Source organism: Podarcis muralis, chromosome 6, assembly GCF_964188315.1.
Source record: "Podarcis muralis chromosome 6, rPodMur119.hap1.1, whole genome shotgun sequence".
NCBI classification, from domain to species: Eukaryota; Metazoa; Chordata; class Lepidosauria; order Squamata; family Lacertidae; genus Podarcis; species Podarcis muralis.
The window spans coordinates 92,037,611-92,062,807 of NC_135660.1; the positions used below are offsets into that span (position 1 = coordinate 92,037,611).

Sequence of the window (25,197 nt, forward strand, 5' to 3'; positions counted from 1 at the left end):
CAAATTTCTAAGTGGCGTCGTGCTAGATCTTTCATTTATTCCTGAGAGAAATCCTCATTAAGGTTTTTCAAGCCTGACCAGATTACGTCACTTTCCCTCTCCTCTCATTCCTTGCCCACCCTTTCTCGTTCTCTTCTTTATTCGCTCACACCCCTTGTTCTTTTAAAGAGTTGTGCTATTCCAAGGAGTTGTGCTTTGAGGCAGCAGCTGCATTAATGATGCTTGCTGATTGCTTCATTCTACACACACACACACACAGACACACACACACACACACACACACGGTCTTTGAAGTGCGCTCAGGTCTCAGGCTTTAGTTCAAAGGTCACTTTGTTTATTTATGCAAAGCTGGTTCATCTGTGAAATGGGGCTTTCAAGGTCCCTGACATCAAAAGCGCCAAAGCCAGCCACAAGCCAGTCAGTGCAGGGACTGGCATTGTCCCATTACAAATCTGAACTACTATGTGGACTGCAGAGAAATGCAGGAGTTGTGTTTTTAACTGAATAAATGAATCCTGACCAGAATCTGTTGCTAGCTTAAACCATGTTGCTCATTGCTGTCTAAAGCAAAGATCTTCTGAAAGCCAAGTACAAATCTTTCCATTCCAGACTCAGGAATAGCTTAGAAAGGTTTTTTGTTCAGATTTATCCAAAACCAAACATTTTACTCAAATATGTGTTGTTTTTTCCTGTTCAAAACAGCTAGCAAAATACCTGTCAATATGACGCATACACCCCAACATTTCTCCGATGAAAATAGTAACATCCTATTCCATCATCATCATCATCAACAACAACAACATTTTACTATTTATACCCCGCCCATCTGACTGGGTTGCCCCAGCCATTCTGGGTGACTTCCAGCATATATAAAAACATAACAAAATATTAAACATTTAAAAACTTCCCTATACAGGACTGCCTTCAGATGGCTCTGGGGTCAGATAACTCCATACCCTCCCAACATTTCTCTGATGAAAATAGGGACATCCTAAGGAAAAGACAAACCTAGACAGCATCTTAAAAAGTAGAGACATCACCTTGCCAACAAAGGTCCGTATAGTTAAAGCTATGGTTTTCCCAGTAGTGATGGATGGAAGTGAGAGCTGGACCATAAAGAAGGTTGATCACCGAAGAATTGATGCTTTTGAATAATGGTGCTGGAGGAGACTCTTGAGAGTCCCATGGACTGCAAGAAGATCAAACCTCTCCATTCTGAAGGAAATCAGCTCTGAGTGCTCACTGGAAGGACAGATCGTGAAGCTGAGGCTCCAGTACTTTGGCCACCTCATGAGAAGAGAAGACTCCCTGGAAAAGACCCTGATGTTGGGAAAGATGGAGGGCACAAGGAGAAGGGGACGACAGAGGATGAGATGGTTGGATAGTGTTCTCAAAGCTACCAGCATGAGTTTGACCAAACTGCGGGAGGCAGTGGAAGACAGAAGTGCCTGGCGTGCTCTGGTCCAGGGGGTCACGAAGAGTCGGACACGACTAAACGACTAAACAACAACAAGGAAAAGTGGGGCATTCCAGGTCCAAATCAGAAACTGGGATGGCTTCTGTAAATCCGGGACTGTTCCTGGAAAATAGGGACCCTTGGAGGGTTTTTTCATCTTGGAGGGACAGCCTATAGAGACCCTTGCTGAAGCATGTTTCTGGGTGCCCCATGCTCAGATCTGTGTGAGATCTCCTTGCAGGACCCCTGTCAGTGGGCCTGGGCCAGTAAGGGGTAGGCTTTGCTCCAGCCACAATACTGTTAAGTTCAGTGTGTTCCTTTTCCCCATAGGAGTGAATGGCAGCCATTAGCTGATATGGGAGAAAGTAAAGGCTTGCACTCAAATATACCATTACTGCTGCTGAAGACCAGAGCTCCCCTATCTGTACAACAGCCGCTATATGGGCCACTCCACCCATTTGCATAAGGCAGGCATCCAGCTGTTTTGGGGCTACAGTTCCCATCATCCCTGACCACTGGTCCTGTTAGCTAGGGATGATGGGAGTTGTAGTCCCAAAACAGCTGGAGGGCCAAGTTTCAGGATGCCTGGCATAAGGCATTACAAGATTGATTTCCTTTGTCCTCTTCCAGGTGTGGAGGGTCCTGCAGCAGATTGTTCCAGGATGAGGTCCTCTTCTGGTCAGCAAGCAAAAGTGCAGGCAGAGCTATTCTCAACCATATTCCCTTGGGCGTTTTTGCACAATCTCCTCCAGAGCAGGATTAGTTAGGGACTCCTTTGGAATCTCCTCTGTTATTCTTCATAGGGGGTTTCTTTCTTTCTTTGCTGCCCTCAAACCTGGGAGTCTTCTCGCCTCCCAAAGTGGCATCGGGATTACTGGCTTTGTCGCCATATCCTCCAGAATGAATGAATGAACCATCACCTTTTTTTTGATAGCCTGTGACCCTGGTAAGAAGCCACATTGGCCAGTGGTAATGAGTAATTTTCTCCCACACACGTATACATGGGCTGAATTATGTATACTACTACTACTAATAATAATAATAATAATAATATCCATTTTGAGGCTATATGCTTCACATTTTTTGCTTAATTTGGGCCCAGGAGTGCTCAAATTTAATGACTAGAAAAGATTTATAACTTTTGGAAGCATGGCTGAAAAGGTGCAGATCAGATATTACAGTCAAACCTCTTCTTACATCCGCCCCTGCTTCTGTCCATTTTGCCCAACGTCTGCTGCAAACCCGGAAGTAACTGGCGGGTTTGCCGCCATCCATGCATGCGCAGGAGCGGTGATCACCGTTCGCACATACGCAGAAGTGGGCAATTGCCGCCTGCACCTGTGCACAACGGTGCCTCTCCCAGCGACCCGTTTCGACCTCTGGACGGACCTCCGGAACGGATTATAGTCACAGGTAGAGGTTCTACTGTACTTTTGATTTTAATTGTGGATAAAATTGATCATAAAGGCCAAAGTGTGGTATGTGTTCATAGAGGATAAAGTGTGTATAAAGGTAAAGGTAAAGGTACCCCTGCCCGTACGGGCCAGTCTTGACAGACTCTGGGGTTGTGCGCCCATCTCACTCAAGAGGCCGGGGGCCAGCGCTGTCCGGAGACACTTCCGGGTCACGTGGCCAGCGTGACAAAGCTGCATCTGGTGAGCCAGCGCAGCACACGGAACTCCGTTTACCTTCCCGCCAGTAAGCGGTTCCTATTTATCTACTTGCACCCAGGGGTGCTTTTGAACTGCTAGGTTGGCAGGCGCTGGGACCGAGCAACGGGAGCGCACCCCACCGCGGGGATTCGAACCGCCGACCTTTCGATCAGCAAGCCCTAGGCGCTGAGGCTTTTACCCACAGCGCCACCCGCGTCCCTGTAAAGTGTGTATAACATATACTAAAATTTTCTTCATTAAGCCTGCTATCTGATACTGATCAATCATATCTCTGTTGAGGTAGCATTCCTGTTGTAAATCAATAGTGCTACTCCAGTCATTATCCTGCCTTCCAAATACGTAGACCTCTAAATGTCAGCACCATCTTAAAGCTACTCCTTATTGACGGCCAACAAGACTTGATAATTTTAATATGTTCCTCCAAGTTGACATCATCTGTTCATCTCAGATGGTAATGACCACCCCATTTTTAGACACCTGGCCCATACACTACTACCGGAGAAGTTAACCACCTGCTTGCCTTCTCTCCTGCCTCACCGGAGATGAGTACACATCGATTTCTTATGGATACAAGGCCAGTTGAAGATGCTTAGCTAGCTGAGGTCTAAGATGTGGATGGACTAGGATGTTCACATATGAAGTACAGTACATAACATCAGCACAGTTGCTCTAAGACCAAGCCAAGCAATCCACCAGATGATTCCAGGCAATTCATCTGTTGCCTTTTCCGTAGAAAGTATGGCTGTAGGAGGATTTGAGGCAAGGAGAAGGATCTGATTAACCCTTACCTCCCCAACACACATTCTTTCAACAAGGACAGGGATTTCTAATGTCCTCTCAAATCCCCCCCATTTCTCTTCTAATTTGCACATGGGATTCAACTAAGATATATCGATTTTGTAATGTTAATTCTGGCGTATTAAGCTTTGTCCTCAGGGTATTCTGGAGTCTTTGCTTTCCTCCTGTTAGTTTTCAGTGGAAGTCAAAATTTATCTATTTAGCAGAATTTTATTGCTTTTCCTAGCAGGGTTCTTTGTGACTACTTGGAATTCAAGGGAGAAAAATCTCCTCTCAGCTATAGCAAAAAAGGAGAAGCAATGAACAAGCTGGTGCCTCCATTATACTGCCACTAAAGCTATGGAAAGTTTGTTGCTAGCCAGAAAGGACAGCTGGTTTGCCTTTCTGTAAGGCCTGCATTTGCAGCTAAATCTGCCATTCTTTGTTTTGCAATAAACTTGATGAAATTCAAAGGCAGAAGAACTAGAAACCAACTACAGAGAGTGCACTAGAAAATATAACGTGAGCCTCAAACCAAAAACAAGCAAACACCTCAATTAACTTAATATTAGGGAAACAACCAATTCTGCAAACATGGTTTCTGAATGTTAAGCACAAAGTTATTGCAGCACTTCACATCGGTTGATCTGCTCTGTTTGTTTTTCTTCAAGTTCTAGGATCTAGGCGTCTCAACTGTGGCAATTGCATCAGTTTCAATCAGGGCATCAGTGGAATCTCTTGAGATACCACCCTGAAAACACATCCCATTATCCCAGCTGCCAAAATGAGTAATGAAAACATGCAAGTGTGAATGTTTGCTCTTGTGCATTTTGTTCCTACCATGTAATAGCCCCTTTCCCCATCCCTTTCGTATACCTCTTACCAGTTCCCACACCCAGATCTTTCTCACTGAAACCATCTCAGGAGCTTTGCACACGGCTAGCCACCTTCTTCTGCGTGCATATAACTCACTAGATTGGTCTGTATTGTTGGGCTTTCTGTGGGCCCAACCAGTTGTGCATCTAAATGCAGATTTAACCACAGATTCGGTCTTATCTGCGATACTTTGCTTTCAGTGGAACACTGGGGTGCGCATCCAGGTGCAGGGCCATCTTTACCCAGGGGCGCAAGGGGTGCAGTGCACCTGGGCGCCAAATTCTGGGGGGCGCCAAATGTATACCTACTGTATAGCGGTCTCTCTCGACTGGTGGCAGTGAAAAGCAATGGAGCGAAAGTCCCCTCCCCCCCTCTTCCTTCACTCTGCTACTCCGTAGCGTCAAATATTCCTGACGAGTCAGGAAACAAAAGCAGTTATTTCCGCTGTGTCGTTGTTACAGGTGAGCAATCCCCCCCCCAAAGTGAACAACTTGAGCTTTTTTGGGGGGAGTTCACCCCCCTCCCTAAAAAATCTGGGGACAGCTAAACTAAATTTGGGGGCGCTGGGTGGATCTTTGCACCCCATATGCATATGCTAAAGACGGCCCTGTCCAGGTGTTTATCTTGATAGGGATTAGAATGCACATTTGCATTTACATCCAAGTGAACATTCAGTTTGATAGCAAGGGAGTGAAGGATAGGCAGCAAGTTTAATTAGATGGATATTAGCAACAGCATCTTTTCAAGTTCCTGGGGGAAAGTGGTAGTAGCTGTGGTTTGGAAAATGCATGCATGAAGACTCATAATTTCTGATTTACTGTGCTGCTTTAAACTGTGAAGGGCTTCAAGTGGCTCGGAATAAGCCAGAGTATTTGCCCAATAGAGAAGGCTTAATTTGTTTTAGAGCTCTTTAACTTTGTGGGTTGAGGATGGGAAGAATGATGTTTGGGGAAAGCATGAGGCAGCTTTATAAAATGATGTCGTCGTGAGTTGGATTGGCATTATTTCACGCAATGTGTAATGCACATGGAATTCCCTACTATGTTTCCTTAAAAAAAGATTTAAAAAACTGAGGGAGGGTGCACCCTGATTTCACACACTTTTCACATGAAAGGAAGACCACTAAAAATGTTTAGGGAAATACTTTAAACAACACTAGGTCTCTTGATGGCAGAGAGCTGCTCCTTTGGGATGGCCTTTTTGTTGTTTTCTATCAAATATGTGGAGATATTAGCCTTTGCCTCATTCTTCCTCCGCCTCTCGTTCCACATGATGTCATTGACTGGCTGGCTTCCGAGTAGTGGTGGGAGACGCCAGCTGGGGAGCCCTCAAGGGAAGAAGGCTCAGAGCTCGGAGGTTGGTGGTGGGACGACGGCGGATGGTCAGAGGGAGAAGATGGAGAGGACTGGGAGGAGGAGGTGTCGGAAGCTGTAGAAGTAACCAGGTTTTGTGAGCAGGAGGAGTCTGTGCCAGAGGGAGGAGCAGAAGCAGAGGCAAAAGGTGGAGGCTGGAAAGCAGGGGGAGCAAGAGGAAGGGATGAATCAGGCTGGTGAAGAAGCTGGGGGGGGTCTCCCTTTCCTGCTGTGACCAGCTCCCCTCCTCCCCCCATGTCTCCCAGAACCCGCAGAGGTATGAAGAGGGCGGGGCAAAGGCAGGCATGGCGGCATAGTCTCAGATTGCTAGGGAAGGACCCAGGGGAGGAGGAAACTTAAGACAGCTGTGGGAAAGTAGGGACCTTAGTCCCCATAACTGCCTCATAGGGGCAGTATCTACCAGGACGAGTTGTTGTGCTCTCTAGGCCTAGCCTTCTGAGTCTACCTTGTTTTCTTGAAAAGGCCCATGGAACTACAGTAGAGAAACATAAGGAGATCGTGGATAGAAAAACAGAGCAACACCAAGCTTTGTGGGAACTTTGATCTAACTTGGGGTGCTTTGTTGACTTAATGGCTTGACATGGATAAGGATAAACTCACTCCAAATCGCCATGATTCACTTCATTATTTAGCCCTAGTGCACACGGTATTTACTGTGGTTTCCTATGAGACCTAAGCCATCACAGGTGGTTGTTGTTGCTGGATCTGCCTGTCCCAAGAGAATGGGGTGTTCCTCCAGGGATGAAGTCAAACTGCTGTGTTAGCAGCACCAAAGTGACCTCCCTGGGGCACAGATCTAGGCAGTGTGTATGGAGGTCCTGGGCTGCCCAGAAGACAAGACCACCCCCTTCTCGGCCTTGCCGATGTGGTCCCAAGGAAATCAGAGTGATGCGTTTGACACCAGCTTGGCTGAAAAAGTTTCTAGAAGGAGACGTACAAGGAGCCATCCAATCACCTTAGGGACTCCAGATTTGAGATGGGCTTACTCCTTAGCCTCTTCTTCTCCCAAAGACTTTCTCACGAATGAGTATAGCCACAAAGCAGCAGAGGTTTAGGGATCAGAGTTTTCCTTCCCAGGCTGACAAGTAGGATCCAGGAAACACAGTGTTGTATTTTATCAGAACAATCAGCTGATCCCACCTCCACAATCATTTATTCCAATTTAAAAACCCCAAACTACTTGACTGAGATTTGCATTGAGTTCCTTTTCCTAGGAATCTATTATGATAACTCTACTAACAGAACAGTGTGGAAATTTACTTTCATGGAGAAACACCACACTTCTCAATAACTACGAGCACCTTCTGAAACGTTCCGGGGATTTCAAGGAAGTCATCTTGCTTGTCATACAGGCACAGATAAATCCATGAATTTGACAACTGCTCCCTTGTCTTTAAGCTGATCCAATTATGTAGTGCAAAAGTCTACTCCATGCAAACTGATTATGTTTCAGTTGCTACTGTAACCAATAAATATGTGTAATTGTCCGTATACAGTGCTGCAAAATCAAAATTGATTTCATTCCCTTCTTGCAGTGATTTAAAATCATCCACCCTGTAAATGAGCATAAAAATTAGATTGTAGATTTCTTTATTTTTACGCAGCAACAGTGTTCACCTTCTCTACATTTCAGCAGTCACCTCTGGCACAATCCCTCCCCCACTCCACCAAATGCTGGCCACGATGTTTTCTAAAACCCTTCTGTTCAATATATTCACCTTATCTGCATTTTTAATTCACCCACGCCCATCCTTCAAACTTTTTATTTTTGGGGGGAGAGCTTTCCTGATTCTTGCATGCAGCTCCACAGTTTGAGGATTTGGCTGGATAACGAGCAGCGATCTTCAAAGGATCTGGCGCATTCACAGCAATTTGGTTCACATGAAAGGCTTGGCAGCCTGTCAAGTGCAGCTGAGAATGCCAATTAGTTGGTGTGCATGAGTGGAGTTGGGGGCGGGAGGGGGCTGCACTCTGGTGGGCATACTGTAACATGAGGCTGGAGACAAAAGAGGGGAGTCCAGCCTTGCTATACAGGGCTGGGCAGGATTAAGTTCTAATTGACAAAACCTCTGCTTAAAATCTGCAAGGAAGTCCTGTGGGCATTTAATGGATCTTTTTACTGTCTTCCCCTGTAGGATTTCAGGGCTCGGCGCTGCGTTTTCAAAATCCTCGTTTCCAGTATATTGTTGCCATATGTCGCTTTGCTTTGCTACTAGCTACCTGTAACAAATAGCTCCGAATACACCCCGAATGGTTCCTTATAAATTTCTTTTTGAGTTGCAGAAACTTTCAATGGTAAAATCTGCAAGCAATTTCCAGTTTTGAGAAGTGAAGTAGGCAGAACTCTGCTGTTCTGTGTTGAGAGCGTTTTCCAGAGCATCCTCAAGAACACTGGGCCATTGTATCTTTGATGTGGGATGCACCTGGTTGCGTGTTCTTCCTTTTAGAACCTCCTCTGCAGCCTGATTTTAGAAGGACAAAGTACAAGATGCAGGTCTTTTCAGAGTTGCCCTTGCATGGGACATACAGAAGGGTAGACTGAGGCAGCAGTTACCTAGTCAGCTCACTAGGCTCAGGAGCAGCCGGCATGTCTGTGTTGGTGCCACAGAGATGGCCTAAAAACAGTAGCAGCCACCCCCCTTACCAAGATGGAACGGAGCAGGGGGACAGCAACAATGGGGTGGTGCTTTCTTTCTTTTATGCATAAGGATAGTAATTTATTACATGCACATCCTGCCTTTTCTGGGGAGCTCAAAGTAACACACATGGTTCCCCACGTTATCCTCCCAACCACTTGTGAAATACTGTATTTTTCACTCCAAAAGATGCACCAGACCATAAGGCGCACCTAGTTTTGGGAGGAGGAAAACAAGAAAAAATTATTCTGAATCCCAGAAGCCAGAACAGCAAGAGGGATCTGGCTTCTGGGATACCGTGTGGCTGTTCTGGCTTCTGGGATAACCGCGCCAAGCCTCTTCAGGGCAGCGGGATGAAGGCTCCCCTTGCCCGAAGAGGCCGCACACGGCTAAGGCAGAAGCCAGGACGGCGCATCGCTGAGAGGGAGAACTGCACAGCGCCCCTTCAGCAAAGCTGGAGAAGGAACAGAAGGAGACCCTTCTGTTCCTCCTCCGGCTTCCAGGACAGGCGCTGCGCAGAGAGGGAGAGCTGCGCAGCGCCCCATCAGAGAAGCGGGAGGAGGAACAGAAGGGGCTCCGTTCCTCCTCCCGCTTCGCTGAAGGGGCGCTGCGCAGCTCTACCTCTCTGCGCAGCGCCATTCACTCCATAAGACGCACTCACATCTCCCCTTACTTTTTAGGAGGGAAAAAGTGCATCTTATGGAGCGAAAAATACGGTAGGTCAAGCTGAAAGGTGGTGAAGTGGCCAAGGGTCACCGAGAGAGTTTTATGTCTGAGCAAGGATTCGAAGCGAGGTCTCCCCACACCTTGTCTAATACTCATAAGCACAACAACATCTGCTTTGTCCTTAATAAAGTAACATTCAGCACTGATGCTTTCCCCCTCACCACAGCTTTTCCCCACTGCTGGTCTCCCAAACGGTTTCATTGGCCCAAATCAGCACAGATTTATAGAAAGGCACCGTGTAAGCTTCAAAATAAATAAAGCAGTTTTTCACTTCCTGGATTTTTCTGAATTCTGTGAAATGTTGCCTCCAACATGGCCAGTTCCCAGAAGTCTCAGTTGCCTCCTCAGCTATAATTTTGATTTATGCCATCATTTGCAAGGAGTGTAAAACAGTTCCATCTCCTCCTTGGGAACGCCAGTCGGTAAACATAAACAAAAGGGCTTTGGTTCGCTATTAATGGAAGCATTAATTAATCTCCCATCATGTTAGTAGCCAGCTGAAAAGCTAAAAAAACAGGAAAGAAACTGAACTGGCAGCAGGTACCAAAAACATATTCAGCGTGTTGGAATGTGCCATTTAATTCAGTTCCTGCAAAAGCACAGCTGCGTTCCAGTTCAGATGCTGCTTTATGATGTTTTAAACTGTTCCTCCTTTCCCTGTCGTTGAATCTAGATGATGCAAGTTCAGGAAGAGAGAGTCTAGCGCCTGAAGTTCCCAATAGTGAATCTGAAGATCATTCTGGAAAGCTCTGGGGTAAGCAAAGACACATTCAATTTTACTAGCTATGTTATGGCTAGAGGATAAGAAGACGGAACATAATTCCAGTTAACAGGGACTTCGCTGGCAAGATATTATTCCTGTGGAACAAACACATATTGCAGCCAAATAGACTTCGACTGATGGTTTTTTAAATGTAGTTAAGATTTATTATTGTAAATAATTACCGTATTTTTCGCCCTATAGGACGCACTTTCCCCCCTCCAAAAATGAAGGGGAAATGTGTGCGCGTCCTATGGGGCGAATGCAGGCTTTCGCTGAAGCCTGGAGAGCGAGAGGGGCCGGTGCGCACCGCCGGGCTCCCAAGGCTTGCGGACAACAGCCTGCAGCCTGAAACCTGGGGAGCGCAGCGGAGCGTGCCCCGGGCTTCGGGCAGATATCCGCAAGCCTGGGGAGACCGGGGGGAGTTCCTGCCGGGCTCCCAAGGCTTGCGGATAGCAGCCTGTTCTGGGGGCTGGGGTCGGGGGAAGCTCGGGCTTCCCCAGCCCCGCGCCTGGGGGGGAAATAATTTTTTTTCTTTATTCTCCCCCCCCCAAAAAAAACTAGGTGCGCCCTATGGGCCGGTGCGCTCTATAGGGCGAAAAATACGGTAGCTGATGCTAATCTTCCTTTTGACAGTTCGGGTGGCCATTGTAATGTCTGACCATTTTAACGGCTCGCAACTTGTATTTTGGCAGAATCTGCATTCTCATATTTCAAACTCTTCTTGCCAAAATATCTGTGTTGTTGCAATAGGGTGATCCTTCTTTCTATCTGTATTTTCGTGACACTTTAACCTCTAACATCAGTTCACCTCTGTGTCTTGTTTAATCGACTCTTTAAACAACCTTGAAGTTTCTAACCCATGATGCACTGCAGTAGCAAGGTAAACACAGAGGGACAAATACATCAAGACTATTTACCTAAGCTGAGTAATTGTTTAAATTGGTGTGCAATCAATACCTGCTACAGTTCAAACTGACAGATGAGTTTTCCACACACACACACAAAAACAACACAAAAATATGAGAGACACTATTGCAAAGTGGAAATCCTCCAGCTGGTTTTGCAGATAACTAAGAACCGCCACACGCTCCGCAATGTAACATCTGTGTTTGCTGTCTGTTTTCTCTTAGAAACACTTGTTTTTAAAATAGCACAACAGATTTTATAAAGTCAAGTCATGGCATGAGCAATCACCAATGGAATAAAATGTAATAATGCTACTCTGAACTAGAAAAACAATCACAACTTTGTATTTCTAAATGTTATCTTTTGCTTTTGTCAGATATTCTGCTTATATACAGGGATTTAACAGCTAGTCAGGAAACGCATATGGCATACCATGTTAGCACACGGCATCTTTTAGTTGTTTAAATTATTTGGCTTCCCATGATCTGGGCTGAACAATGGGGGTGAAGACGCTCCTTCAGGTACACTGGGCCAAGGCCATTTAGGTCAGCACCAACACTTTGACTTGTGCTCGGAAACATACTGTGAGCCAGTGGAGATCCTTTAGGACCGGTGTTACCGTATTTTTTGCTCTATAAGACTCACTTTTTCCCTCTTAAAAAGTAAGGGGAAATGTGTGCGCGTCTTACAGAGCAAATGCAGGCTGTGCAGCTATCCCAGAAGCCAGAACAGCAAGAGGGATTGCTGCTTTCACTGCACAGCGATCCCTCTTGCTGTTCTGGCTTCTGAGATTCAGAATATTTTTTTTTCTTGTTTTCCTCCTCCCAAAACTAGGTACGTCTTGTGGTCTGGTGCGTCTTATAGAGCGAAAAATACGGTATATGGTCCCGGCAACCACTCCCAGTCACCAGCCTGGCTTTCGCATTCTGGATTACAAAGCAAATTCCCAGGGATGTGTAGTGGAACACTTGAAAAAAAAGAACATGAAATACGAGGTGCTTTGTACAAAAATCCTTTGACCCTTTTGGTCTAGCTAGCAAAGCGTCAGCAAATTATACAGATTTTGGAGCAGGTGTTTACAGAAAAGGAAGATAACTCCCCCTTTCATTGCCTTTCTTTCTTTCTTTCTTTCTTTCTTTCTTTCTTTCTTTCTTTCTCCTTTGTTAACTTGGCATCCTTTCTTTTCCCCACCCCCTAATTTGCATTCCATTTTTTTTCCTGGGGGAGAAATTTCACAACTGTTTGATCTGGCTTCAGTGTAACATACAGAGAAATGGAGAGCAGCTTAGGTGAGGCAGGTAATCACTTTACCTATTTCAGAGAGAGAGAGAGAGAGAGAGAGAGAGAGAGAGAGAGAGAACACTCAAAAGTATTGCTTTCCTTTCTGATTGTTGTGAGCAAGATGACTACTACTACTACTACTACTACTACTACTACTACTACTACTACTATTTTATATATATCCTACCCTCCCCAGCCAAAGCCAGGCTCAGAACAGCTAACAACAGTAAAAATAACACAGTTTACATAAAATCACAGTCAGTTAATTGAAATACATTCTAGAATCAATTCAGAATCAAATTAATGGCAACCATTGGGCTAGAGTTCTATGAGGATTACAGGAGGAGAGAGGGGGTCAGACTGTGCCTTGGCCAAAGACCTGGTGGAACAGCTCTGTCTTGCAGGCCCTGCGGAAAGATGTCAAGTCCCGCAGGGCCCTAGTCTCTTGTGACAGAGCGTTCCACCAGATCGGAGCCACAGCCGAGAAAGCCCTGGCTCTGGTTGAGGCCAGCCTAACCTCCCTGTGGCCTGGGGTCTCCAAGATGCTTTTATTTGAAGACCGTAAAGTCCTCCGTGGGACATACCAGGAGAGGCAGTCCCGTAGATATTAGGGTCCTAGGCTGTATAGGGCTTTAAAGGTTAAAACCAGCACCTTAAACTTGACTAAACTAAATGCCTGGGGCAGAAATGAGGAGAGGATGGCAAACTACAGACTATGGATTACATATTGGGGGCAACACTAAGCAAGCCAGCAAAGTTAGCTTTTTCAGAGTTACCTGTTCTCGGGATTTCATTGTACAGTGGTACCTCGGGTTAAGAACTTAATTCATCCTGGGGGTCTGTTCTTAACCTGAAACTGTTCTTAACCTGAAGCACCACTTTAGCTAATGGGGCCTCCTGCTGCCGCTGCGATTTTTGTTCTCATCCTGAAGCAAAGTTCTTAACCCGAGGTAATATTTCTGGGTTAGCGGAGTCTGTAACCTGAAGCGTATGCAACCTGAAGCGTATGTAACCCGAGGTACCACTGAATTGTAGCTTTATCATAAAGCCTGGGTTTTTAGAGTTACTTTGAAGGAAAGAAGATAACATAAGGAACAAGCATGCAGGATAAACCAATGTAGACTCACCCCCCCCCAAAAAAACCCATTAGGGACTGCAAATATTGGTGAGACATGTGGTAATTTCCATCTCTTCCCTTTCTAGTTGACTTCCAGGTCATGCATGTAAACTCTATCACTGCCTTTATAATTAGACTTAAGCGCGTGGCGCTATGGGTTAAACCACCGAGCCTAGGACTTGCCGATCAGAAGGTTGGCGGTTTGAATCCCCGTGACGGGGTGAGCTCCCGTTGCTCAGTCCCTTCTCCTGCCAACCTAGCAGTTCGAAAGCACGTCAAAGTGCAAGTAGATAAATAGGTACCGCTCCAGCGGGAAGGTAAACGGCGTTTCCATGCACTGCTCTGGTTCGCCAGAAGCGGCTTAGTCCTGCTGGCCACATGACCCGGAAGCTGTACGCCGGCTCCCTCGGCCTATAAAGCGAGATGAGCGCCGCAACCCCAGAGTCGGCCACGACTGGACCTAATGATCAGGGGTCCCTTTACCTTTTTAAGCCTAGAAATGTTTCAGAATTGTGCACCCCAGAGTTGTTTGGTAGGTTGTAGTCATACTCAGCAAGATAATGGACAGAATCATGAAAGGCGTGCTGACTTAGCATGCTTCCTAATCTATCTTTCCTGGTGCTCTCCCAAGTTTTAGATGGTAGATTAAGCATCTCAGAAATGTTGGGAAATGGCACCACTTCTACACTGCCTTGACAGTGTACCCAGTGGCTAAATGGTTGGGTTTGGACATTGGAAACCCACCTTAAAAGTTTAGGGAAGAATCTTGCTGAGTGGCTTTAGGCAAACCACAATATTTCCACGTGTCGCTTAGTTTGGCTCCAGAATGCATATTTGTTGTTGTTCAATAGCACTCATTGGGATCAGGGCAAGGGATATGGGGCTGGGACTAACCTTTTTCTCTGTGCTATTTGCCATGGGAGGGGAGCTTCTTTTGACAGCAACAGCAGCTTCAGACAGAGCCATTTTCAGTAGGACTGCAATGTGCAACACATGGGAAAGAGTTACTCCCTTCCCCTTGTGCCACAGTCCTGGTGGTGAACAGGGGGTATTGAGATTGCCACTTAGCAAAAAATATCAGTGCGTACCCAGATACAGCAACTGCATTTAGGTATTTGCCTATCAAATAAACATGTTCAAGTGTTTCTCTGGACGTGCAAAGGCTTAAGACACACACACACAAACACACACACACACACACACACACACACACACACAACTGTGGCGTTTGTATAGAGCCCCCGGTCGTTTCACGGACTATTGACCTGTACACCACTACTTTATTCTTCCACTGCCACCAATTTTGTGGAAAAAACCCCAAGGTTCCCCGGTGAAGCATTGAGTCTCAGTCAGGTAGAGTTAACAATGAAGATTAAAGTTTATTTCAAACACAAACAAGTTTTACAATATATTCGAAACGCTGTCACTCTATTCCCTCTCAGTCTTGTCCCTGTCTCTAACTCACTCTGACTCCTCTATCTCCCCCCCCCCCCAAAAAAAAAGAACCAACCGAACTAACTGTCAAAACCTCTGGGCTGAGCCTCGAAATCAGGTAGGCTCCGCCCCAGGCTTTCTTATTGGTCAACCTATTAACCCTTTCTCCTCCCCAATACAAACGTATCCCCAAAGAATGGGCAAACACCACAACAATGCATACAGATAACTGTACAGTGGTACCTCGAGTTAAGTACTTAATTCGTTCCGGAGGTCCGTTCTTAACTGTTCTTAACCTGAAGCACCACTTTAGCTAATGGGGCCTCCCGCTGCCGCCACGCCGCCGGAGCATTATTTCTGTTCTCATCCTCAAGCAAAGTACTTAACCCGAGGTACTATTTCTGGGTTAGCGGAGTCTGTAACCTGAAGCGTATGTAACCTGAAGTGTATGTAACCCGAGGTACCACTGTAGTAGCAATTGCAATAAAAGCAACATGGCAAATCTGAATGAATCGGTGCAGGAGCAAATGCCTCAAAATGGCACCCGTGTGTGGCAAGGTAGATTGATAGACTAGAAGTGAAAGGAATGGCGCTAGACTGAGAGTAAGTCATGAGGGTGAGCAGTTTGGATCTCTTTTTCCTTAAGGACCTTTTCCTTAACAGTTGCTTTAGCAGGGCTGGGATTTTTACCTTCTAGATTGGTTGGTGTGGTGTTGCTCAGACATCTAATAGCTCTGCTGACAAACGGGGTTGTCTTTTGAAGCTCCCACGGAGCGTGATTGTTTTCGCTGCAAGGGATGCCTCCCGCTTTCAGGGAGATGATCTGGGGAATACCTACACATTTACACACCAGTCCCTACAGAATGAGCTAGGATATCACACTTGTCACTCCAGCTGTCTGCTAGCTCGTTGAATGCCGGAGTCACTCCCGTTCATTGGGTTACACATGAAAGCCCATGAGCAGAGAGCAAAGCATTTCTGTGCTGCGCAAGAAAGAGTTTGAAATAAAATATCCTGACGTGGCCGAGACCCAGAATGTCAGGGTGGGGTGGAGAAGGGGACACTTGCTGCTCTGGCTAAAAATGTTCCTGGAGGTACAATGTACATAAGGGAGATGTTTGAGCTGGATTCCCCCATCAGATGTATCCGAAATATGAGGTCAGTGTGTGAGAATAGATGGACAGGCTGAACAGGAGGCGGAATGGAGATGAGGTTATGAGGGAAAGTCTGCGCTTTAAAGCCTGCTCACATAGTGAGAGCTACGCATATCCTTTCCGTTTCCACGTTGTGTGTTGGGAAAGAGGAGCCGCCACACTCTGTTTTGTTGTTTGGCCTGAAGATAAGGAAGAATGGCTGGGAGGAGGGCATATCTGTCTCCAATCCGCCCCCTGCATGTAGGCATATTATATTTGCCCAGCTGCATGTTTGAATTGCCAGAAGCCCCTATGGGAATGAACTTGGCACTGTCCACCTTTCCCTGCAGCACACACCTATGGATTGCTTTGTTGATCAGAAAAAGATCTATTCATTCTAATTTTTTCAGCCCATCTTTGTAAAATAAGTGATCCAGTGAGGTATCAATGTGTAGGGAAGCAGGTGGCACTGTGGTCTAAACCACTGAGCCTCTTGGGCTTGCCGATCGGAAGGTTGGTGGTTCGAATCCCTATGACAGAGTGAGCTCCCGTTGCTCTGTCTCAGCTCCTGCCAACCTAATAGTATGAAAGCACTCCAGTGCAAGTAGATAAATAGGTACCGCTGTGGCTGGAAGGTAAACGGCATTTCTGTGTGCTCTGGTTTCTGTCATGGTGTTCCGTTGTGCCAGAAGCGGTTTAGTCCTGCTGGCCACATGACCTGGAAAGCTGTCTGTGGACAAACGCCAGCTCCCTCGGCCTGAAGCGAGATGAGCGCTGCATTTCATAATTGCCTTTGATTGGACTTAACCGTCCAGGGGTCCTTTACCTTTACCTTTATAGAATGCACACATACCAACATCTCTCAGTAATTAAAATTAGTACATTCAGAGTGTTTAATTTTAAGAGCACTTATGTTATAAGATGGCAGGTGCAAAGAAGAGCTCTATATCATCAGTGTATTGTTGACAACTTACTCTCCAACTCCAGATGACGCCACTCACTGGTTTCATGTAGGTGTTAAAGAAGCATGGGGGGTAAAAACAAACTCATGGCACCACCCTCAGAAAATAACCCAAGTAGAACTGGATTGGTGCCACCCAACCCAGCTTGGGCAGTCACTTCAGAAGAATGCCGCGGTCGACGGTATCGAAGGCTGCTTAGATATCAGGAAGAATTAACAAGGGCACACGGTTCCTGTCTCTCTCCCAACAGAGCTGATCATACAGGGTGATCAAGGAATTTCCCATACCAAAACCAGGCCTAAACCCTGATTGAAATGGATCTGGAGTATCACAGATAGATTTTTGAAAAGGATAAAGGTAGTCCATGGGTTTTTATTAGCTTTCTTTGAAAAAGCTTTGATACAACCTCTCTCTCTCTCTCTCTCTCTCTCTCTCTCTCTCTCTCTCTCTCTGAGAACCACACACAGGGTTCTGTGAGGTAGCTCAGACAAATTGAGTGCTTTTCAAAGCAAGTTTGGTACTTGATGGGAAGCCTGGTACTTGGCCTATAATTCTTGTTAGGAGAAAGAAGTTGCGATAAACAGGAACTTGGTAAAATGCAATGTGCACATGTATTACAATAATACCTATCTCATACTGTTGTTCTGTGTGCTTCTGATTCTTCCTTGTGTTGATGGTTTTGGAAGGTTTCCCAAATGTTAGCACTAAAGAACTGTAAGGCTTGTAGGATGCTGTACTCGATGATGGACTCTGCATCACCTGTGTAGCTTAGTGTCTTAAAGATTTGGCTTTCGTTGCTCATGGGCATAACCCTCTGACTCACTGTATACCCAGTACGTTTCCGAGCACGATTCAAAGTGTTGGTGCTGACCTTTAAAGCCCTAAACGGCCTCGGTCCTGTATACCTGAAGGAGCGTCTCCACCCCCATCGTTCAGCCCAGACACTGAGATCCAGCGTCGAGGGCCTTCTGGTGGTTCCCTCACTGCGAGAAGTGAGGCTACAGGGAACCAGACAGAGGGCCTTCTCGGTAGTGGCACACGCCCTGTGGAACGCCCTCCCATCAGATGTCAAAGAGATAAACAACTACCTGACATTCAGAAGACATCTTAAGGCAGCCCTGTTCAGGGAAGTTTTTAACATGTAATGCTGTATTGTTTTTAACACTTGATTGGGAGCCGCCCAGAGTGGCTGGGGAAACTCAGCCAGATGGGCGGGGTATAAATAAATCATCATCATCATCATCATCATCATCATTATCATTATCATCATCATCATCATCATCATACCGTTTTGGCAGTTTTCTTCCCCCCCTTGATGCCTTGCTTGCCTTTGCAGCTCGTCCTCGGTTCACTCAGCCGGCCAAAATGAGGAGGAGAGTGATTGCCCGACCTGTCGGAAGTTCAGTTCGCTTGAAATGCATGGCTAGCGGGAATCCTCGACCAGACATCAGCTGGTTAAAAGACAACAAGCCTCTTATGCCGCAGGTGATGGGTGAGAACAAAAGGAAGAAGTGGACGCTGAATTTGAAGAACCTGAAGCCAGAGGATAGTGGGAAGTACACCTGCCGGGTATTCAACAGAATTGGGGAAATCAACGCTACCTACAAAGTGGAAGTGATACGTAAGTACTGAAGCACCCTCACCTGGTTGTAAGTCCCACTTAAATCAGATGGGTTTGCTTCCAGGCTTAAGACTCAGAAATGAAACACATACAATGATTGTCCCCAAACTCTACACCTCTTTGTGATGTAAATACTGTAGTGGACCCAACAACATTTAGAGAGGTGGTGTGTGCACAGAGATAAGTTTTATTGGCTCAGATATAGACCAGAAATGTAGACGAAGCTAATCAGAACTTTTCACAGCAATCTGACCGGGTCGAGTCTGTAAAAAGAGGCTAAGCAATTGGGAAGACCTGGGACGCCTGGAACTGTTCCTGATTTTGGACCCATAAAACGATTACAAAATCTTAGCAGCAGAACTCTTGGGACAGATATGCTAACCCTAAACAGATACTCTGCTGTCAGGAGAGTCGATGAGTAGGGATCCACTCCAACAGAAAGCTATATTGGTCAAAATGAAAAGTATTTGAAGAGGTGGTAATTGTGTGTTGACGTTTGTATCACGTAAAGGAACGCCGGAAAACATTCCTTTTTCATATCGGCAGTGCTTTGTGTTTTGGGCTCAGTGACAGAAATGCTAATAATTGGGGCAGCTAAAAGTCACTGAAGAGAAATGGTAGAATCTCATCACTTGAATTATTGAAAATGTAAGGCTTGTGGGTGATTAGATCATTCCCACGTCGCCACTATCACTGCCTTCCCTTGTGATTTTGTGAACTGTCTCCTCCATCTCATTTGTTTTCTGTGCCAAATCAAGATCTGGTGTTACAACATTACTCTATGTTGACTCAGAAGACTATTATTATTATTATACCAGAAGAGAGACTGCAGGAGGAAAGCTCAGGTGTTCTGTCCAACAACCAATGGGCCACATGGTATCTGCTATCTGCTACGTGCTTTTCCTAGGTGTTGCTTAGGATGGAACATAACAGTTACTAACTAACCTGCAGTACCATGCACAATGTGACCTTATGGCAGTGCCATTATATTGTCTGCTTTGACATTATGTAGGTCCACTGAAGTGAGCACCACCACTCTCATTGATTTAATAGATCTGATTTGTACCCCTTGGTTTTTGGTGTAATAAAATTAGTTCTGCTGTGGAAATTCCCACATCCAAAGGGAATCATCTGCTCAATGATAACTCTTTTTCTGTGTAAAAATGTGAATGAAAAGCACATGTGGCAGGATTCTGTTTTGTGTTGAGTATACAAACCTGCTGGACATCTGGTAATGATGAAGAGGCAGCTCTGTGGAGGCAATAAAAACATGTGTTTACATTAAAACCGGGAGCAGAGACATGGAAATGAATCAAGCCTCATCTTAATGTCAGAGGCGGCATTTTTACTTCATCAAAACCAGGCAGCACTTGTAACAAGTTCTCTTCTGCCCCCCATTTATCTTGGCTTTTATCAAGCCAAAGATGTAGATATCCTTTGTTTTCATGAGCTTTGGCAGGCTAAGAATGAAAGTTGCCAGACTTAGGCAGATAAAGGTTTGAAGGGTTTCTTAATATTTTGGTAGAAGGCTGAGGGGTAGTTCAGGATTTACTCCATTTCCTCACTTAACCCTTCTCTCTAAGCTACTGGTCACTTGTCACCTGCTTGTCAAAATTTAACTCTTTCCAGCTTGTGTCTGCCACAAACGTGTTAGTATAATTTACGGAAGGGATGGGGGACCTTTTAACAGCCTGAGGGCTGCATGGATAACCTTTTAGGGGCCACCTGGCAGGGCTGGGCAGGACCAGAGACCAAATATAAGTGGGCAACAGAGGAAATGCTTACCGTATTTTTTGCTGTGTAGGATGCACCCGACCATAGGACGCACCTTGTCTTAAAGGGGGAGAACAAGAAAAAAAAAATCTCCCCCTCTCTGCTCAGCGCCCCTTCAGCGAAGCAGCAAGAGAAACGGAGCCCCTTCCATTTCTCCTCCCGCTTCGCTGAAGGGGCGCTGCGCAGCTCTCCCTCTCTGCTGAAGCCAGAAGAATCTTGCTCTCCTGGCTTCAGCAAAAGGAACCCGAAGCCTCCGGAGCGCAGTGGGACCTCCCGTTGCGTTCCGGAGGCTTCAGGTGGCTATCCCTGAAGCCTGGAGAGCGAGAGGGGTCGGTGCGCACCGGCCCCTCTCGCTCTCCAGGCTTCAGCGAAAGCAACGCGAAGCCTCCGGAGCGCGGAGGGAGCGCTCCCTCTGCGCTTTGGAGGCTTTGCTATGCTATCGCCGAAGCCAAGGAGCCTGCATTCGCTCCATAGGACGCACACACATTTCCCCTTAATTTTTGGAGGGGGAAAAGTGTGTCCTAAAGAGCGAAAAATACGGTACTTTTGTAGGCCACGTTTCAGCCATGCAAAAAGCAGGTTCCTGCACATTCTTTTCCATCCTCCATTCAGGCAAGCAAGCAAGCGGCATTATCGCAGTGCAAGGCACTTGGGGAAGGCGTGAAGCAGAACCATTTTGGTTTCTCTGAGGCTTGCTCTTCTATGTGGTTGGTTGTTTTATCTTTAACAATACTTCCCACCAGTTTTCCTAGGATGGATGTTAAGCTAACTGGCCTGCAATTTCCAGCCAGCCTCCCACCCCCCTCCATTGGATACCCTTTTTTAAAAAACTGGTGTTATGTTGACCATTTTCCTGTCCTCAGATGCGGAGGCTGATCTTAGAGACAAGTTGCATGTTTTTGTTAGAAGATCAGGAATTTCGTAATTGAGTTCTTTGAGCACTATCAGCTGGATGCCATCCAGACCTGGTCATTTGTCAGTTTGGCTTTTGTCAACAAGGCCAGAACTTTGTGTCTCAGCACCAATATTTGTCTGACTCCCTTATTGTGAAAATTAGTTCAGCCACAGGGATCTGACCTGTATCTTCCGCTGTGAAGACTTGCAAAGAATTCATTCATCCTCTCTGTAATCTCCTTATCTTCCTTTAGCACATCTTTGACTCTCTTGTCGTCCAAAGGTCCAAATGCCTCCGTAGCCAGTCTCCTGCTACTAATGTATTCTCTCTTTTTTTAAAGCATCCCTTATTGTCTGCTTGCATTTCCTTTGTCAACATTTACATTCCTTTTAGTTCTCATTCAGACTAGATTTCTATTAGTAGTAGTAAGATTTTATTAAGGCTTTTCATAATACAATAAAAAACAAACTAATCTAAACAGAAACAGAAAGGTTTCCATTTTCTAAAAGAAGCCTTCTTGCCTCTTATAGCTACTTTGACACTGCTCATTCACCACACTGGCGTTTTCTTGACCCTTGTGCTTCTAACATTGTGGTTTTAAACAACTCCCAAGAGTTTTGCAGAGGTTTGACTCTCGTGATTTTACCTTTTGACCTCTTTTCACCATTCCCCACATTTTGGGGATGTTTCCCCTTTTGAAGTGAAATGTGACACTGTTGGATTTTGCTGGTAATGGACCACATAGAAGTGTGGCTGATTTAACAGCATTATAAAGGAAGGAAGGAAGGAAGGAAGGAAGGAAGGAAGGAAGGAAGGAAGGAAGGAGGGATTGGTCAGATGACCCCTCACGTGTAAAGGAGCCCCATAGTCTGCATGCTCAGTGCATATGTGAAGCAGCTTAGAAGCATACTGTGCCTAAAGGTGAGGCGGAATCCAAAGTTTTGTTAACAGTCCGTCATAGTCCATCAGAAGGAATATTTCTGAATGCATTAAAAAAAGTTGTTTGGTTTGTTCTTACTTCCTTTCCCCCCCAAAAAATATTTATTGGTTTTTACAATGTTATAGACAAACAAACAAACAAACATGCCAAACATAACAAACATAAATCATAACCTTATTAGAAATAACAGTTTAGAGTGACTTCCTTGTTTCCCCTTGATTGAATTTCATTGCATGTCCTTATAACGGTTTTCCAATTCCCAACTTTTATAGAATTTAACTTAAACATTAACATATTTAAATCTTCTCCTTATAGTATTAAACATATTATTTTATCACTTAACATAAATACAATCCTAAGCCCATTCTATTTCTGGAAGCTATTTCCGGCTAATTTAACTTAACAGATTTAGCGAAATAATCATTAAATTTATTCCATTCTTCCTGATATTCCTCCTCCTTCTGGTCGTGGACTCTAACCGGTTTGTTCTTACTTCCAGAGAGAACAAGATCCAAGCCAATTCTTACCGGGACACATCCTGTCAACACAACGGTAGACTATGGGGGGACAACCTCGTTTCAGTGTAAGGTGAGGAGTGACGTCAAGCCTGTCATTCAGTGGCTGAAGAGAGTGGAGTATGGCACTGAGAACAAATACAACTCCACCATCGATGTTGGGGGGCAGAAGTTTGTGGTGCTGCCTACGGGAGAGGTCTGGTCCCGTCCTGATGGCTCCTACCTGAACAAGCTCATGATCACAAGGGCTAAGGAAGAGGATGCTGGAATGTACATCTGCCTAGGGGCAAACACCATGGGATACAGCTTCCGAAGCGCATTTCTCACAGTGCTACCAGGTGAGGTGCTAGGTTATTCCCTTGTTTATTGAGCACTAGCCTGTCCTTCATTCGTTCCTGGAGTTTATTGTTGTGGCCATTAAAATGGCCTGGCTGAGTTCTAAGGCAAAGCCTACACAGAAAGTTCCACTCTCCTGTACAGAACACCACTTCAAAAAGACAAAGCTAAGGTAAAATACTCAACTGTAGGTCAGAAACGTGAAGATAATTTCTAATATTCCATGTGTTAAGATGTGGGTGAACATATCAGAGAACACAGCGATTCTTCAAACAGCTCTTGTTTATTCACAGGCCAGGACAGAACTGAACTGAAGGGTTCAGTCAGCCTGCTTATATAGAGCTCCAGTACAACGGAGCTGTAACAATTTTCTAAAACTATCCAATCACCGAACGTCACTTTCAATCCCTTATTTGCATAACTATCTACAGTATCCCCCTGCTGGCCCAGGGTGAGAACTTCAGTACATAACACCACGAAATGGGGACGCGGGTGGCGCTGTGGGTAAAACCTCAGCGCCTAGGACTTGCCGATCACATGGTCGGCGGTTCGAATCCCCGCGGCGGGGTGCACTCCCGTCGTTCGGTCCCAGCGCCTGCCAACCTAGCAGTTCAAAAGCACCCCCGGGTGCAAGTAGATAAATAGGGACTGCTTACCAGCGGGAAGGTAAACGGCATTCCGTGTGCTGCGCTGGCTCGCCAGATGCAGCTTGTCACACTGGCCACGTGACCCGGAAGTGTCTGCGGACAGCGCTGGCTCCCGGCCTATAGAGTGAGATGAGCGCACAACCCTAGAGTCTGGCAAGACTGGCCCGTATGGGCAGGGGTACCTTTACCTTTACCTAAGGTAAAATACTCAACTGTAGGTCAGAAACGTGAAGATAATTTCTAATATTCCATGTGTTAAGATGTGGGTGAACATATCAGACGACACAGCGATTCTTCAAACAGCTCTTGTTTATTCACAGGCCAGGACAGAACTGAACTGAAGGGTTCAGTCAGCCTGCTTATATAGAGCTCCAGTACAACGTAACTGTAACAATTTTCTAAAACTATCCAATCACTGAACGTCACTTTCAATCCCTTATTTGCATAACTATCTACAGTATCCCCCTGCTGGCCCAGGGTGAGAACTTCAGTACATAACACCACGAAATATACCCTACAGACAAGCATCAAGAATTCCCTCTCATATTCTGCTTATAGCTCAAATGCCAAGAAAGTGAGTTCTTCTTAGATGACCAGCCAGGTGCATTTCAACAAGGCGTCTTCAGTGAATAAACATTTGTAATCTTAACACAAAACCCTGTACCAATAATAGTGGTTTCGTGCCTCAGATAAGGTACGAAATATTGTTTAAAAAACCAGTATGTTATACCAGTGTTTCCCAAACTTTTTTGGGCAACGGCACACCTGTTTACTGAAAAAAAATCTCACGGCACACCACCATTAAAGCCCCGCCCCATGACGTCAGCGCGCAGCGTCACGCCGGGAGGGACGCACGAAAGTGAAAGTTTTTTCCCTCCCCCTTGCCGGGGAACCTCCAAGCTTTGGGGGTGGGAGGAGGCAGCAGAGCGAGGGACTGAGGGACGGCGGCAACTGAGGCGGCGGCGGCTGTTGTGGTGGTGGCGGCGATAGCGGGCGGAGGAGGGGGCGGCGGCGGGGCTTGAGGAGCCGTCGCCGGGAGTTGCTGCTGCTGTTGTTGCTGCTGCTGCCCGGACATGCCGGCCTCCTCCTCCTCCGCTGTCTCGCGCTCCTCCCTTTTGCACGCGCTGCCCCGCCGCTCGGCACCACCACCGCGGAGCCGCCCCCGGCTCGACGCGGATCCTCGCCGCCGCCGCCTCTCACCGCCCGACTCGCCCGCCTCCCTCCCACGGCACACCAGCCAATGTCTGACGGCACAGTAGTGTGCCGCGGAACACCGGTTGGGAAACACTGTGTTATACAACCTTACCATTCACCCATAACTTCAGTATAACAATTTCAAAACTGGAATAAATAGCAG

At 46.1% G+C, this 25,197-nt stretch overlaps 1 protein-coding gene across 6 annotated transcripts in view; it reads left to right on the top strand.

The window, feature by feature from the left end:
- Window positions 1–25,197, top strand: part of FGFRL1 (fibroblast growth factor receptor like 1) — a 167,151-nt gene that overhangs the window by 137,155 nt on the left and 4,799 nt on the right. For 5 of the 6 annotated variants that reach the window (XM_028728822.2, XM_028728820.2, XM_077930721.1 and 2 more), the window contains 3 exons: window positions 10,191–10,271; window positions 18,450–18,734; window positions 22,842–23,195. In XM_028728822.2, coding sequence (XP_028584655.2) covers window positions 10,191–10,271; window positions 18,450–18,734; window positions 22,842–23,195 — 720 coding nt within the window. The remainder of the gene's footprint in view (window positions 1–10,190; window positions 10,272–18,449; window positions 18,735–22,841; window positions 23,196–25,197) is intronic. The other variant, XM_028728821.2, reaches the window with a different exon arrangement.